At 59.5% G+C, this 15,566-nt stretch overlaps 1 protein-coding gene and 1 long non-coding RNA gene across 8 annotated transcripts in view; one reads left to right on the top strand and one right to left on the bottom strand.

Moving 5' to 3' along the window:
* The window catches only part of LOC309648051, a 51,723-nt gene extending 50,703 nt beyond the window's left edge, over positions 1–1,020 (bottom strand). For 2 of the 3 annotated variants that reach the window (XR_014256441.1, XR_014256442.1), the window contains exon 1: positions 107–1,020. This is a non-coding gene — a long non-coding RNA (uncharacterized lncRNA). The remainder of the gene's footprint in view (positions 1–106) is intronic. The other variant, XR_014256443.1, reaches the window with a different exon arrangement.
* SMPD3 (sphingomyelin phosphodiesterase 3) overlaps positions 1–15,566 on the top strand; it is a 29,795-nt gene that overhangs the window by 8,484 nt on the left and 5,745 nt on the right. For 4 of the 5 annotated variants that reach the window (XM_082436068.1, XM_082436067.1, XM_082436070.1 and 1 more), the window contains 5 exons: positions 7,022–8,552; positions 13,534–13,609; positions 13,726–13,881; positions 14,673–14,762; positions 15,023–15,086. In XM_082436068.1, the coding sequence (XP_082292194.1) occupies positions 7,233–8,552; positions 13,534–13,609; positions 13,726–13,881; positions 14,673–14,762; positions 15,023–15,086 (1,706 nt within the window). In that variant the 5' untranslated portion in view covers positions 7,022–7,232. Of the gene's footprint in view, positions 1–5,147; positions 5,203–7,021; positions 8,553–13,533; positions 13,610–13,725; positions 13,882–14,672; positions 14,763–15,022; positions 15,087–15,566 lie in introns of those variants that run through there. The other variant, XM_082436069.1, reaches the window with a different exon arrangement.

Raw genomic sequence — 15,566 nt, 5'->3', positions numbered from 1 at the left:
GGGGATATGCAAGGGAGGGAGAGGTGGGAGGGGTAGGGAGGCTGGGGAGGGCTTCAAGGAAGGGGAGGCAGGTGCTTTGGACATGGAAGGGTGAATAGACATTTACCTGGTACAGCTGTGTTGGTGGGAGTCGTTGCTACAGCACGTGTTCACACCAGACCCTGGACCCCGGTTCGGCTTCTGGGATGTGGCTTTCAGGGATTAGCCTGGATTTGTCTGACCTGCGTCGCACGGGAAAGCATCCTCTTCCGTCGTTCTTTCTGTCCTCCCAGCTACGAGTTGACTCCAAGTTTCAGCAGCTCAGAGCTCATGTTGCCATGCCAACCCCTCCCCAGCAGGCATCCAGGCAGAAATGGGCCGGCCCTGATCTCAGTGCTGCCAGCGATGTGAGCACATTCTGGTCATTGGATTGGAACAATCCTCTCCGCCTTTCCTGCGGAAACCTGGGGCTTGGCCCAGCTCCTGCTAGACGTGAGCCTTTGGAAACAAAGACGATGAGAGGAAGTCCCTCTGCTCCAGAACTCCCAGCCCTGCTGCCGGGATGAGAGTGCTCAGCAGGCATGAGGACCAGATGGAAGTGGTGTGAGGGAGGGCCAGGGCCCATCCTAGCCCAACATGGGGCAACACCTGACCCAGATTCCCAGAAGTTCCCAAAGTAAGGCTTAGAGATCCCAAAAGATGGTGTGGGCTTCCTCAGAGGAGCCAGGGCTTGCCTTCGCCAGTAGAACTGGTCTGGCTTACTCACTTTCATGCTGCAGGAGAAATTTAAATTCAAAGTCAGCACCCCTAGGACCCTTTGGGCCTCTGTGCAGCTCACCTTGGGGACCAGCACACATGCCAGGTCCACCTCCCAGGGAGATGGAAGTGGGATGGCGTCTCAGCGCCAGTGTTATTTGGCATCCAGTAAGTAGAGATCCTGTCCACTGCAGCTCGCCCACGAGGCTGTTGGGGACCCATCTCTCTACCCCGCCATCTTCACTCAAACAGGACCAGGCCTGGCCAGGCCCTATTCCTGAGGATGCCCCCCCCCCCCCCCCACGCAGGGGACGGCAGATTAGCCAGCCCTGGAGCTCTGAGGACAGTGACTTTGATCTGTCCGAGTCCCCACTTCTCATGCTGTGGTGGCTGCAGGTCACAGGTTAGCAACCGGGGGTCTCCGTGTTGACGGGTCACCACAGATCATCAGTAACCTGCAGAAGCAAGTGCGGTGTGAGCTGCTTGCTCTCAATGGCCCAGGCATTGCCCGTCTGGGAGTGGCTGGGCCTGTGACCTCCCAGGTGCTGTCCAGGACCTGACCAGCCGCCTCTTCCTCTCCCATCTGCAAACTGTGGAGCTCTCTGCTCCTCTGTCCATCCTGGCTCCACAGCCCGGTCTCCTTGTCGCAATCAGACCCAGTCCAGTCCTCGCCGCAGGGGGAGGAACAAGTTAGTGAAGGCCAGTGGCTCCGACCTAAAGAGTGTGGAGGCATCTCTGAGGATCTGAGGGCTCTGCAGGTCAGTCCGGGGCCTAGAAATACAGTGGGCAGGCTCGAGCTGCCCCCAGAACAGCACACAGAACCAGCTGGTCCTGTCTGCAAACTCCACTGAGTTTACAGGTCGGGGAGAACAAACAGGGGCCAGCCTCAGGGAAGGGGTGGTCAGGGAGGTCCTGCAAGGAGCAGGGGAGGTAGGGAAGGAAACAGGGCCAGCCATGTTAGCGGCCTGGCCCCTTTAATCCTCGTGATAGTCCTGGGAGGAAGGTACTGTTACTCCCGTGATGAGACAGAGGCTCAGTGAGCCTGACTCCAGTGCCAGGATTTCATTCAGGTCAGCCTGACCTTTGAGCCCACGCTGAGCATTGAGCAATGCAGCTGGGGGTGAGGGAGTGAGTCTGTGGTCTCTGCTTCTAGAACAGAGCGTTTGAGTCCTAGGAGCCCTCTCTTGGGCACTGTGTAGACCCCCACTCCTGAGCCCAGGACCTGAGGGTGTCTGGGACTCCAGGCCAGTTCTGAAAACCATGGTATTGGGGCAGAGGTCATCCCAAGCAACCCTAGAAGCCACACACCAGGATTCACAATAGGGATAAGCCCGAGGGTGATGGTCTGCTTTAAAATAGGAACCTGAAAGAGCAATCCTGCCTGCAGGGTTGACTGGTAACAGCTCAGCACACAGGGCCTTTGAGGGACCTGTCAGCCCCACCAGAAATGCCCATGGTGGACTTTGCTTGGCAAAGGTGCCAGCCCCAGGACACGGAAGCAGAGAACTGCGGCGGGGAGGAGAGGCAGGTGTTCCTCCCTGGGAAACAGAACCCGGGCTGGGCCAGGCGAGAGAAAGGGCCGCGACTTGGGGCGCAGGCTGGGCGCCTGTGCACCACATCCTGCCCTGCCAGCCCTCCGAGGACTCTCGGGTTCTCTGAGAAGCTGCCAGCCTCCAATGTTTAACTTTGCTCTCCTCTTTCGTGGAGAAAGTGTAGATCAGACTAATTAATGTGTTTTTGTTTGTTTACCCTCCTTTCATTTCACTGAGACAAAATAATTAACCACAGAGCTTTAGAAACCAGCTCCATTGGTGGCAATCCCTTTTGTGTCAATTGCATCAGCAGCTTCTGTGCGTGGATGCAGGGACTGCACATGGCAGCAGGGCAGGTGGGCAGCACCTGAGGCTCCTTATGTCCAGGGCACCGTGGAAGGAGAGGCAGGTGGAGGGGTTCTGAACAGGGGACCTTGGAGAGTCGTGAAGGGCCAGGATGGCAGGCAGGAAGGACCGAGGTGCTCCGATCTACCACATCTTGGAGAACCGCTGTGGTGGCCACCGCTGCCCATTGGCCCTCTGGGCTGCCAGCCCCCTCAAATCCATCGATGCCTGAATGGGGACAAAAAACATTCCTATGACCAGCCCAGGGGAGGCAGAAAAGTCACACCTACCACTGCAGGCAGGGCTGGGGAGGGAACTTGCCGAAAAGGGTTTCTGGGGCCACAGCAGGAGTGAGGAGGACCCAGGGGAGCTGAAGAAGGACACTCACCACCACCCAATAGCCCTGTCCCAGCAGATCCCAACCCTGATCAGCCAGCGGGGGATGAGCCACACAGAACCGAAGGTTTAAGAATTTATCTCAGGAAGCCTTTTATGAAGCGAGGCTGCATTTACCTCTGACCCATGACGGAGCTATGGCCACCCCACGGAACACAGGCCAGTTCTGCTTGGAGGGCAGCAAGGCGTGAATAGAACAGACCCTCTCCTCTCCTCCCAAATCCTTCCTCCAGAGCTGTCATCACAGCCAGGGCCCGGCCACGCCTGACTCCTAACACAGTGTGACAGTGCTCCTTGTGGGGCAGACAGCCCCACCCGCTCCACCTTCCCAGCCTCTCAGCCTGGACACAGCAGGGCCCATCCCTTCCTCAGGCACGCCCTGAGCTCAGCCAGATAGTCCTGACGGAGTTCCATTTGTGGGATCCAGATGTTAAACCACTCCAGTTCCTGCCAGGATGACAGCACAGCGTGGAGAGGGTTTGGGGGTCACAGGTAGCCCTGGGTGGGTCAAAGAAGACCCCTCCTGCCCCCCATCCCACCCCGCAGGAGGCGGCATATCAGCTGGGCCCTGAAGAGTAAGGAGGAGCTGATAAGAGACAAGGCAGGAAAGGAGTCTCAGGCAGAGAGCCCGGCAGGGGCAGGGGCCTGGAGGTTAGACAGCAGTGGGCATCAGAGGTGGTGGAGGAGCCCAGGTGGAGGCTGGGCGGGGAAAGAGGCCAGTGAGGGCAGGAGCACAGAGGACCCTAGACAGAGATTGGGAGACTGGACTTTGTCCCCCGAGACGATGAGACTACCAAAGGGAGAAAGAGTCTAATCAGATTGTTTCGGAAGCTCCTCCGGACCGCGGTGCAGACTGTGGGTCTGGGGCCTGTGGCCTGCTACTGAGCACAGGGGAACGGTGCCGGGTGGGGCAGGTGCTCGGGGGAAGATGGTGTTGGCTGGGCTGGGCTGATGACCTCAGGCTACAGAGAAGAGGAAAGAGGGGAGGGAGACGTGGGAGGGGGTCTGTTCTGTGACACTGGGGCGACATCCAGGGCTCCCCAGGTGTCTGGCCTGGACCCCAACCCCGAGCACCTTGGTACCAACCACGGGTGCTCCTGGCAGCTGGGGAAGCTCCAGACACCCCACCCTGCAGGGACAGGACTGCAGGCTCTTCCTGGGGGCCCAGATGGTTCAGGCGGCTGTGTGCTCCCTTGCAGCTCTCGCTGCAGCCAGCCTGAAGCCAGCGGGCTCCTGTAGGTGTACGCTCGGTGTGCCGTGGGAGAGGGGAAGGCAAACCCATCAGGCTACGTGGGAGTGCGAGGGGGCTGTCACCCCAACTCCAGGTTAAACTCAAATGAAACTGCTGGGATTTAAAGAAAGAACAAGTGAGTATGTCAGATGGCAGGTGTGGCCTCCTTGGGTAGCCACCAGCCCCTCCAAGCCTGAGCTGCGAACCCTGAGCCACAGAGGTGACACAGCTCTGCTGTGGGGTTAGAGGAGATCATGGCACAGAGGGTCAGCACACTTGCAGCAAGTCCTCCAATTTCAGCCACTGTCATTATGAAATTGGTCTTGGGGCCCCAGCCCACCAGCCCGGCCTGAGTTCACAGGGCCCTTGAAAGAGCCCAATCACAGGACCAAGGCCATCAGGGTTAGGACATACCCAACCCGGGGTCTGGCCCTCAGAGGCCAGGATTCGGGCTGGGTGTGGGGGAGGTGGTGAAGGCCACTGGCTGAGTCTGAGGCTCCAGGACAGCATGTGGCGGGGAGGATACTGGGGCCGGCTCTCCGGCCTCACCACCAGTGAGCCTCGTTGCTCACACCTGAGTGAGGGGCTCCTGGTCAGGTGGCTGTGGTCTGAGTAGACACACCTGCTTCGAAACGTAACCTTCCAGTGTTTGCTTCAAAGTGATTTCCTCTGAAGAAAGTAAAATCTTTGTGAAACACATTCTCCAGAACCAGACACAGCCACCGGCTTAAGTTCATCTTCCGACATTAAGCTCTGTTCCAGGTTGAGCACCACACCCCGACATCAGATGGTGGCCGCAGGAGTGCAACTGGGTGACTGAAACTCCCCCTCCTTACACCGTGAGGCAGATCGACCAACGTTTACTCACCCATTTCCTGAGATCCCGCTGCTGGTGCAGCCCGGGGAACCCCAGCGCCCTCAGTGCAGCTCCTCCTTCCAAGAAGCCCCCAGTTCTGCAGGGAGGTAGCCTCACCCCATGAGCGTTTATGATCTGGAATTGCAGATATCAGGCCATGCCCAAGGGGGACGGGAGCCCCCAGAGAAGGTACCTAAGCCACCTGGCAAGGGGGACAAAAGGGCCTGTCTGAGGAGGTGATTTCTAAGCCGAGTCTTAGAAGAAGAAGGGTGAGCTGGGCGAGGGGCAGAGAAAATAGCAAGGCGTGGACAGGAAACCACATCCAGAGACTGGGAGGTGAACACAAAGCGGGCTGGGGCTGCAGACATGGGTGGGCCTGGCTGGGGAGATGCAACGCCCAATAAGTGCTGAGCAAGGCCTCAGTGGGGCTGAGGCGTCTGTGATGTGATCAGATTAGACAGAGTCTCTCCAGCCATCGTGTGGAGGACGGCCTGATGGGGAAGAGGCCGGGAAAGTGGGTGACATGTGATGCAGTCCTGGACCAGCACAGGGGCTCCATGGGGGCTTGGGTGGGCAGGAGGGACTGATGGGATGTGGGGACTGAGGGAAGGCAGAGTCCAGATGACACCCAGGTCCTGGCTGAGGTGACCAGGAAGGCAGGAGGAAGAGAGGGTGTGGGGCCAGGACAGATGGCCCTGTGGACGCAGACCCCCAAGGGGCCATGGCAGAAGCAGGGCTGGGCCCGTGAGACATCAACTCGTAAAAACTCTGCGTTATGTTTATACCAGCTGCACCACAGAATGATCACCCCTTGGTCCCTGGAGGCTGGGTAAATAGTCCAGACCCTTGTCTTTACTGATTCTACGTTCAGTACAATGAATGCACCTGCGACCCTCTCCTGGGCGGGGCCCTGGGCCTGCTCTGAGACCCCCAGCAGCTCCCGCACGGGCTGGGGTGGGGACCCGGGGTGGACTCATTCTGGCAGCTGTGAGCCTCAGCTGGGCCCTGGGGCTGTGTGGCGGGGGGCTTAGGGGAGAAGCTTGGGCCAGACCCTCAAAGCTCCAGGGAGCTTCTTCAAAGGTCACAGGGACCATCAGGGTCCCCTGTAACTGGGTAACTCTGATCATTCTAGAACTTGGGAAGGCCCACACAGTGCCTGGGTCCTCGTCAGGCGGATATTTCTGCTGGGGCTCAGCAGGAGCGGGATGGCAGAGACGGTCTGATGCTGCAGGCTGGGGCACAGTGAGAGCCTGGTTGTGGAGGGACTCTCCCCTCCAGGGCCCCGCCAGCCACACTGCCCTCTGCCCCAGGACCCTCTGGCCCCTTTTCGGCACTCAGTGACAGGCGGCTGTGTCTGCGGCTCCTCTGACTCAGGCTCATCCCTCGCCTGTTCTGAACACACCGCTGGCTCCTGACGGGCTTCAGGCTGCTCCAGGCCAGTGTCAGGCCCAGGCATCCTCTAGGACACCCCATGTCCTGCATGCCCACTAACTGTGCTCCTCAAATCCTGGGCCAGTTTCCAAGCAATTAGCTTACAAGGTCAAAATGGTCAGCTAGGGAATTCTCTGGCGGTCCAGTGGTTAGGACTCTGAGCTTCCAATGCCAGGGGCCCAGGCTCGATCCCTGGTCGGGGAACTAAGATCCCGCAAGCCACACAGCGCAGCCAAAAAAAAAAAAGGTCAGCGAGAGGCAGTCAGGTCACCAGGCAGTTTCCTCGAAGAGAGCCTAACACACAGTCAAATGCAGCGTGCCAGGCCCGCTCCTGGTCCCAAACGCCCCATGTGAGCCTGCCGGCTCCGGCCTGGTCCTCAGAACAGTCCTGCTCATGTCAGAGGAGGCAGGAACGGGGTGAGCAGGGCAATGGCCCCAGCATCCGACCTGCCCCCCTAAAGATGAATAAAAGCCCCCTCACTTTCTGTCTTGCAGGTTCTCCAGCAGCCTTTGGTGGCCCAGCATGGCCCACTGAGGGGAACCATGACTGGCTGGCCGACATGCGCCGCTGACCACCCACAGTCGTGTCTCACCAGCAGGTGACCCTCCTCTGGCCGCCCCCAACTCGCCTGCCCTGCCCAGGAAAGTGCCTGCACCGCCAGGGACATCATGTAGTAGGGCCGGCCGCGGCGCCCAGTGAGCTGCAATGGTTTTGTACACGACCCCCTTTCCCAACAGCTGTCTGTCTGCCCTGCACGCCGTGTCCTGGGCCCTCATCTTCCCATGCTACTGGCTGGCGGACCGGCTCCTGGCCTCCTTCATACCCACCACCTACGAGAAGCGCCAGCGGGCGGATGACCCGTGCTACCTCCAGCTGCTCTGCACCGTGCTCTTCACGCCCGTCTACCTGGCCCTCCTGGTCGCCTCGCTGCCCTTTGCGCTCCTTGGGTTCCTCCTCTGGTCCACCCTGCAGTCGGCCCGCCGGCCCTACGTCTACTCCCGGCTGGAGGACAAGGGCCCAGCCGGCGGGGCGGCCCTGCTCAGTGAATGGAAGGGTACGGGTCCTGGCAAAAGCTTCTGCTTCGCCACTGCCAACCTCTGCCTCCTCCCAGACTCGCTGGCCAGGCTCAACAACGTTTTCAACACCCAAGCCCGGGCCAAAGAAATCGGCCAGAGAATCCGCAACGGGGCCAGTAGGCCCCAGATCAAAATCTACATCGACTCACCCACCAACACCTCCATCAGCGCGGCCAGCTTCAGCAGCCTGGTGTCACCGCAGGGCAGTGATGGCGTGGCCCGGGCCGTCCCTGGGAGCATTAAGAGGACGGCCTCTGTGGAGTACAAGGGTGACGGTGGGCATCACCCTAGCGACGAGACCGCCAACGGCCTGGCCTCCGGGGACCCAGCCGACGGCGGCAGCCTTGAGGACGCCTGCATCGTGCGCATCGGTGGCGACGAGGGGGGCCGGCCCCCCGAAGCCGTCGACCCCCCCGCTGGGGGCCAGGCTGGGAACGGGGCTGGTGGGGGCCCACGGGGCCAGACGCCCAACCAGAGTCAGCGGGATGGGGACTCGGGGAGCCTGGGCAGCCCCTCGGCCTCCAGGGAGTCCCTGGTGAAGGCGCGGGCCGGGGCCGACGGCGGCGGTGGGGAGCCAGGCGCCAACAGCAAGCTCCCGTACAAGGCCTCGGTGGCAAAGAAGGCAGCCGTGCGCAGGAGGCGCCACCCGGACGAGGCTTTTGACCACGAGGTCTCAGCCTTCTTTCCCGCCAACCTGGACTTCCTGTGCCTGCAGGAGGTGTTTGACAAGCGGGCGGCCGCCAAGTTGAAAGACCAGCTGCACGGCTACTTCGAGTACATCCTCTATGACGTCGGGGTCTATGGCTGCCACGGCTGCTGCAGCTTCAAGTGTCTCAACAGCGGCCTCTTCTTTGCCAGCCGCTACCCCATCATGGACGTGGCCTATCACTGTTACCCCAATGGGCGGTCCTCCGACAGCCTGGCCTCGAAGGGAGCTCTGTATCTCAAGGTAGGAGGCCTCAGCCAGCAGGTCCCAGAGCCACGGGGGGAGGCAGGCTGCAGCCGGGATCTTCGCTCTCTTGGAGGGCAGGGGGCAGACAAGGCCTTTCATGGAGCGGAACCGGGGGGCCTCCAGCTCAGGGACAAGGGAAATAAGAATGCAGAGACAGGAGCCGAGGCTTCAGGCTGGGTGATCTCAGGCAAGTTCCTCAGATCTCTGAGCCACCATTTCCCCATCTGTAAAGCGGGGGCAACGTAGAGCCTACTCACAAGGTGGGGAGCGGCACAGGAGCGGCGAGACCTGGGAGATTCTCATGGTGCCGGTGGTGAAGGTGGTAGGCGGTGGAGGCAGGGAGCCCCTTCTCTGAATCATTGCAGACAAATGGCTGTAGGCTTGCAGGCAGGCCTCTCAGGCCCTGGCCGTTACCACACCTGCTCCCTCAGGCCACCAGCCTCACTGGCCAGGACGCCCTCTCCCTCCTGGCTGTCACGCAGCTGCCACACCAGGCCCTCTGCCCACCAGCCCGAGGCTTCACTTCCACAGTCACTAATTAAAGTGAATCATAATTATTTCTGCTAATTTGGGTGCAATTGGGGAGTTTTTAGACCATGGTAATTTGGTCATTACGCATTTATCTTCTTCTGAGTCTGACACGCTCAGCATGTTGACTTTCTGCTCCCCATCCAAAAGCTGCTCTTGGTGCTTCCAGAGTTTTCCGAAGCACCATTTGGCCAGCTGCTACAGAACAGGGCTTTCCGCCCCCAGAGGCAGCAGCTGCTTCGGGTGCGGATCTTCTCTGTATTCCCCTCAAGACTTCTCAGTTCTCCTAGAAGGAGTTCCGTGAACGGAGGGGGCTGGTGCGGCTACCGTGGAGGCCCAGTGTGGTGAGGCGCTCATGCCCAGGCCTCAGCTCTGACCGTGCTTGGCCTGTCCAGGGAAGTGCCACCTGTCAGTCAAGCTCCTGCCAGGAGCGAGGGCCCAGGTGGATGGTCCACACGGAGCCTGCGGGAGCCAGGGCCACACCCCAACGCCCACAACTCCCCTCCCATCGCTCAGGCCTCTTGTGTGGCTCAGCTGGTGCAGATCTGTGGTCCCTGGCTCTCCTGAGACGCTGAAATTGAAGGCACTCCTCTTACAGGAGACCAACCTCCCCATTTTGGCATATGGTTTGTCAGTGTTCTGTCTCAGCAGCCAGAGTGACCTTCTGGGGAAGGAGGGGACGTGTCAGTTTGTGGGTGGGAGGGAACGCACCCTCTCCCTCCCGCCTGCCCTACTACAGACGGCTCAAAGGCCAGGGCCCCTTCAAGCCTTCCCCCAGGCCACACGCCCCCTCCTCCTCTCTTTCCTCAGCCTGGCACCCCAACTATCATGCCCACCAGGGTCACAAGTCTCCTTGGGACAGCCCCTCCGACGTGGGCTTCCCTCCCACCCCCTACCTCTCTGGCCGTTCCTTCCAGGATCCTTGTCGCCTGCCCATCCTTTAAATGCTGAAGAGCCCTCTACCTCCTGGATCTAAAACTAGTCTTCAGATATGTTTAATTTGGTCCACACCATTAAAAAATTTCTTGTGTTGGCCAACATTTAAGAATCAAGCAATTTCACATGAAACTCAGTTTGCAACTTCTCTCCCCACCTCGGCAGATCTGGCAGCACCAGGCCTGCTGCATTCTGTCCAGCTCTCAGCCTGAGCTGGGGGTTGGCAGCCCCCAGAGCAGGTGACCCCACTTGGCCAGCCCTCTTCATTTCCAAGCTGTTACCATGGCCAGCCGGCCCCAGGCACCTGCCCGGGGAAGTGGCTCCACGGCCTCCATTTCCGCACGTGCTGAGTACTCTCTTGCCCTGAGCCCAGTCAATCCACCCAGGCTCCCACTTTCACTTTCCAGATACCTCTGGGTCCGCCCGCATCTCCAGCTGCAAGATCACTGCCCAGGCCACCATTCCTCTGCATCCACCCAGATGTTTTGGGCTGTCCTCCCACTTCTAACCCGTCCTCCTCATGTCCCAAGTCTGACTCCTTTTACCATCTTCCTGCTGCCTCAGGGAGAAGTCAGCCTTCACCTGGGCCCCTCCAAGCTCCCTGGGCTCTGCTCCAGCAGCACCCTGAGGGGCCTCCATGTGCCGATCCCCCTTGTCTTGGCTGCCCCACCTCAGTGGAGCTCTCCTCAGCGGCGTCCAGCACAAGCCAGCTTTCCCTCGGGGGTTCCTCAGCCCTGGCCCCAGGTGTCTTGCTGCCCGCCTCTCCCGTCAGACAGAACTCGAGAGCAGAGCCGTTGTGCCCAGCACAGCGGACCCAGCTCGTCTCTGTTGGTGAGAGTGTGCCTCTTTCTCTACCTGGAAGAGTGAAATAAGCGAGGTTTCAGGAGCCAGGCCAGCCCCGGAAGGGCCCAGGGGCTGGAAATGTGCTAGCCTGGCTGCTCCCTTCCCCCGGGGCTCCCCGTCCAGCCCTGCCTACCCATTTACTCTGCAGAGCCTCTCATCCTCGAGGAAAGTGTGCTTTCCTGCTACCGAGACGCCCGGAGAAAGGAGGGAGGGAATGGACTGGCTTCTGCCTCAGGAGGGAGAGCGCCTGATTCTGGGCCCTGCTCTATTGACAGTCTGTCCACCAGGACTAAAGGCACAACCTCTCAGAGTGACTGTTTGTTTTTTGCAAGAGAAACTCGAGCCTCTGAGGCTCCCGAGGACTCAAGCCGGGAGTCAGTAAGTCCCAGCACATGATAAAGTGGATCTTGGTGAGCTCACAGGACTGATGGAAGGAAGAGGGCGGGGTGCTGACATACCTCGTGCTGCGTGTCTTCCCTCCGGGCGGGTTCTCCTCAGCAGCAGCGCCGAGGGGTGCCTCCCTGCACTTGTCTCTGTCCCCACCCAGGATTCAGCACAGGCAGGTGACATGAAGTGCTGAGCAAGTGAGGGGCTTATGCACTAAAAGCCGCAAATGGGCAGCTGCTGAAAAGCGTGGCTCAGTCACCAGGAGCTCAGAAAGCAGTGTAGAGCAGGGGGAGGAACTGGGCATGAGCCAAGAACGTCAGATTTGAGCATCAGATTTGAACCGGCCTCCGCCACCAGAGCCTCATGACCCCGGCCACTGATGGCGTAATTTTAGTATAATCCTCATAGTTGTTGTGAGGCTCTAGTAAGGCCGCATCTGTGAAGCGCTAGGCATGGTGCTCACAGTGTGAATATTATAGAGGAGGGAACAGACTCTTGGCCTGAGGATGCAGACAGCACCATCGTGTGGCCTCTGGGGGCACTGTGGTTTTAAAGCTGTGTTGTGGTTTTGCAACAGGGGGAACCAATGGTGTGTAATTTCCAAGGGATTCCAGGGTTGGGGGTACCATTGGGCCAAGGTCTGGGCCTGGAATATGGGCAAAAAGTGAATGGTGAACATATGAGCTTATAAACAGCCCCAAATCCAGGCCCATTATCAAGTAACCAGACATTCATCTGCCTGGGCACTGGAAAAGGAAAGATGTGCATCTATCCAGGCTGGGAAAGGGGATGAAGAGCTGTAGAAAGCTAAGGGTGTTTGATGACGAGAAAGACCTCATGGAGGAGAATAATACCAACCTGACTTCAGCAGCAGAAAGAAGGATGGAAGCCTCCCGAGGCTCTCAGAGCAGAGGGCCCGTGATGAGTCCAGGCCACTGTTAGCTGGAGGACGGGCAGAGCTACCCTCAGCAGAGACCAGGGGCACCCGTGCTGCTGCTGCATGCACCTCAGCCAAGAACTGGCCTCTACAGTCACCCTCCCTGGAGACTTCCCGAGGTCCAGGGTCTCATCATCATACGAAACCCAGTCTGAAATAGATTAGTGAAATATGGGGAAGACAGCTGAGGCTCAGATGGGAGGAAAGCCCAGAGAGGAAGAGGATGTGGATCCAACCAGAGGCCTCTGGGAAGGGCACCCAAGGACGGTCTGGGGAGCACGCCAGGAGGGACTCTCCTGTCACAGCCTCCAGCAGTGGGCCTGAGAACCCGCAGGCTGGGTGGCCAACCCTCCCCTCCCTGACCACAGCCCGACAAGGGCTCAGGCTTGCACCAGGCTCACCACTGGGGGCCGAGTTGTCTGTGCTGTACAACTGAGATGCTCGTTTTCATTACGCCAACCCGTGGAAACAGTCTGCCAGGGTCACCTGCAATTGGGCAGGGAGTCAGGGAGGAGCCCTCGGCCCCACTCCACCTGCCAGGGACGCTGTCTCCAGTGAAGGAGGTGAGCAGGAGGCAAGGACCGAGGTTGGGGAGGGTACAGCGTGAAGAAGCCCCTGTGGAGGAAGGAGGACTGGGCTCAGGATGGAGGCCATGGGGTGCCTGGGGTCAGCTATGACATAGGTGCCATGGTGACACCGGCCACAGCTGTCATCCCAGATCTGGGGACTAACAGGGGACCACAATCAAAAAGCAGCTAAAATGACTGCTCATGAAGCCAGAGAGGCAGAGACTGGGAAGACAGAGCCGAAGGCAAGGTCCAAGGCCTCTCACAGTGGAGGAGGGTGGTGGGCTTTGTGGCTGCACCACATCCCAGAGGGGAGCCTGATTCAGACTTCACAGGGATGGGCTCCAAGCCATGATCAGGTCCAGGGTGTGACCAAGGGGAGGAGGAAAGAGCCACCAGGCAGGAGTGGACAAAGAACCAAGGGGCTGGCACTTGAGGGTCATCCATGTGGACCTTCTGGTCACCAGGAGACAGCAGGGGTGTGGGGAGCAATTTCTGCATCTCTCCTCCTATAAAACCGTGCCTGAATTGTCGGTGGCACTCACCATGCCACAGGCTGGTACTTCTTCATGCATCTGCCTCCCACACTGAAGCAGAAGCTCCTAGAAGCAGGACATGTGCTGTTCTTCCCGGGGCCCCGGTCTAGCCAGGAGTCGAAAGAGCTGGGCTTCTGAGGGTTTGACCTGGCTGGGGGCAGGAGTCGCCAGTGTCCCCTTGTGCTCAGAGCAGTAACTCATAACTCACAGGCCTCATCACCAACACCTCGCTTCCTCCCCTACAGGTGCAGGTAGGAAATACACCTCACGACCAAAGAATTGTCGGGTACATCTCCTGCACACACCTGCACGCCCTGCCAGGTAGGGTCCAGGGGCCCGAGCTTCAGCGGGTGGGGAATGTCCCCTCAGAGGGTTGGGACTGGCCCGGCTGGGGCCTGGGAGCAGCTTCATCATCTCTCTGTGGTTCTGCCGCACAGAGGACAGTGACATCCGGTGTGAGCAGCTGAACATGCTTCAGGACTGGCTGGCTGATTTCCGAAAATCTACCTCCTCGTCCAGCGCAGCCAACCCCGAGGAGCTGGTGGCGTTTGATGTCGTCTGCGGAGATTTTAACTTTGACAACTGCTCCTCTGGTGAGGCGTGCTCCTCACCATTAGGGTCGGCCACTCGGGGAGGCGTGGGCTCCAGTCACAGCTGGAAAGACCGGGGTTAGGCAGCTCAAATAACTTCCTGCTCCTCCAGAGCGTGGGGGTGGGACATTTAGCAAGACTGTGATTTCTCTGCCCCCGAGAAATCCTAGAATAAGAGCGCTTGCTCTCCCTAAATAGCTCAGAGGCCACCTTGCTGGAGACAAAGAGATGCCCCACAGATGAACCTCTGGCAGGGAAGGCTGGGAGCCTCTGAAACCCAGACTAATGGGGTTAGCTAATGATACTCACCAAGTTTGTATTCAGCTCTTACTTTGCACCAGGCACAATTTTTTTTTTTTTTAAAACATTTATTTATTTGGCTGTGCCAGGTCTTAGTTGCGGCACGCGGGATCTTGTTGCTGCGTGCAGGATCTTTTTTTTAGTTGTGGCATGCAGGCGCTTTTAGTTGTGGCATGCAGTATCTAGTTCCCTGATCCGGGATTGAACCTGGGCCCCCTGCATTGGGAGCGTGGAGTCTTAACCACTGGACCACCAGGAAAGTCCCACCAGGCACAATTCTGATGGCTGTTAGAGGGGGCATTCTCAAGGACACAGAAACCCAGTGACAGATGAACCACAGATCCATCTGTCTGGGGACACAGACCCCACCCAGAGGCAGTTACCTGAGGGACAGGGACCTGGTGACTCTGGTCAGACCGGAGCCAGGGGCAGGTGGCCCTCCAGGACAGGCCAGACACCCGGAGCCCCTCAGCACTCCCTCCCTCCCTGCACAGATGACAAGCTGGAGCAGCAGCACCCCCTGTTTACACGTTACAAGGACCCCTGCCGCCTGGGGCCTGGGGAGGAGAAGCCGTGGGCAATCGGTGAGCCGGGGCTGGGCACGGACTCTGGGGCGGGAGGGGAGGGGGGACGGGGGCAGGGAAGGGGCACTGCCGAGGCCTGATACCCCACGGGCTTCCCGGAGAGACCTGCCCCCAAGACCCCACTGCTGGGGGGAGGGGGAGGCACTCAGCTGCCCAGCCCACAGAAGCCCTGGCCTACCCCTCCTGCCCCAGGGAGGCAGCCCTCCTTGAGGCTGGCTGGGCCCTTCCCGCAGTGACCACTCTCACCCCCTTGTCCCCAGGTACCCTATTGGACAAGGACGGTCTCTACGACGAGGAAGTGTGCACCCCTGACAATCTGCAAAAGTAAGCACCCAGCACCCATGCTGCCATGGTCAGGCAGGGTAGGCAGATCCAGGCAGCTTCCAGGTCTGGGATGAGCACCAACCCAGAAACAGGTGTGGAGAGATGGGCTCTGCGGGCAGACAAGAGCGCACAGCCCCATGGGATGACGCCTGTGAGAGCCTCAGGGATGCAAGCTGGGGGTGGGCGGACGCTGTGGTGGACCTCACGCCCCAGGGGTATCCTTACCAAGAAGAAGCCTCCGAGTAGGCCTGGGGCCTCAAGGTGGTGTTTCCTACACCAGCACCCAGAGTCCGGGTCCACTCTACCAGAGCTTGGCCTGCCCTGAGCCCCAGCCTGCCATGGGCACAGGAAAAAGGACCAGAATCTCCCAGGGCGAGGCCGAGCGCTGCAGAGACCCCTGCCGAAGAGCCTTGGGGCTGGCGTCTGCTGCAGGAGCCCGGCAGCTGGTAGCTACCCATTAGGCAAATAAAAACACGAACA

The sequence above is a fragment of the Balaenoptera physalus genome (assembly GCF_965194825.1).
Source record: "Balaenoptera physalus genome assembly, chromosome: 19".
Taxonomy (NCBI): domain Eukaryota; kingdom Metazoa; phylum Chordata; class Mammalia; order Artiodactyla; family Balaenopteridae; genus Balaenoptera; species Balaenoptera physalus.
This window is presented reverse-complemented; position numbering and strand designations above follow the sequence as displayed.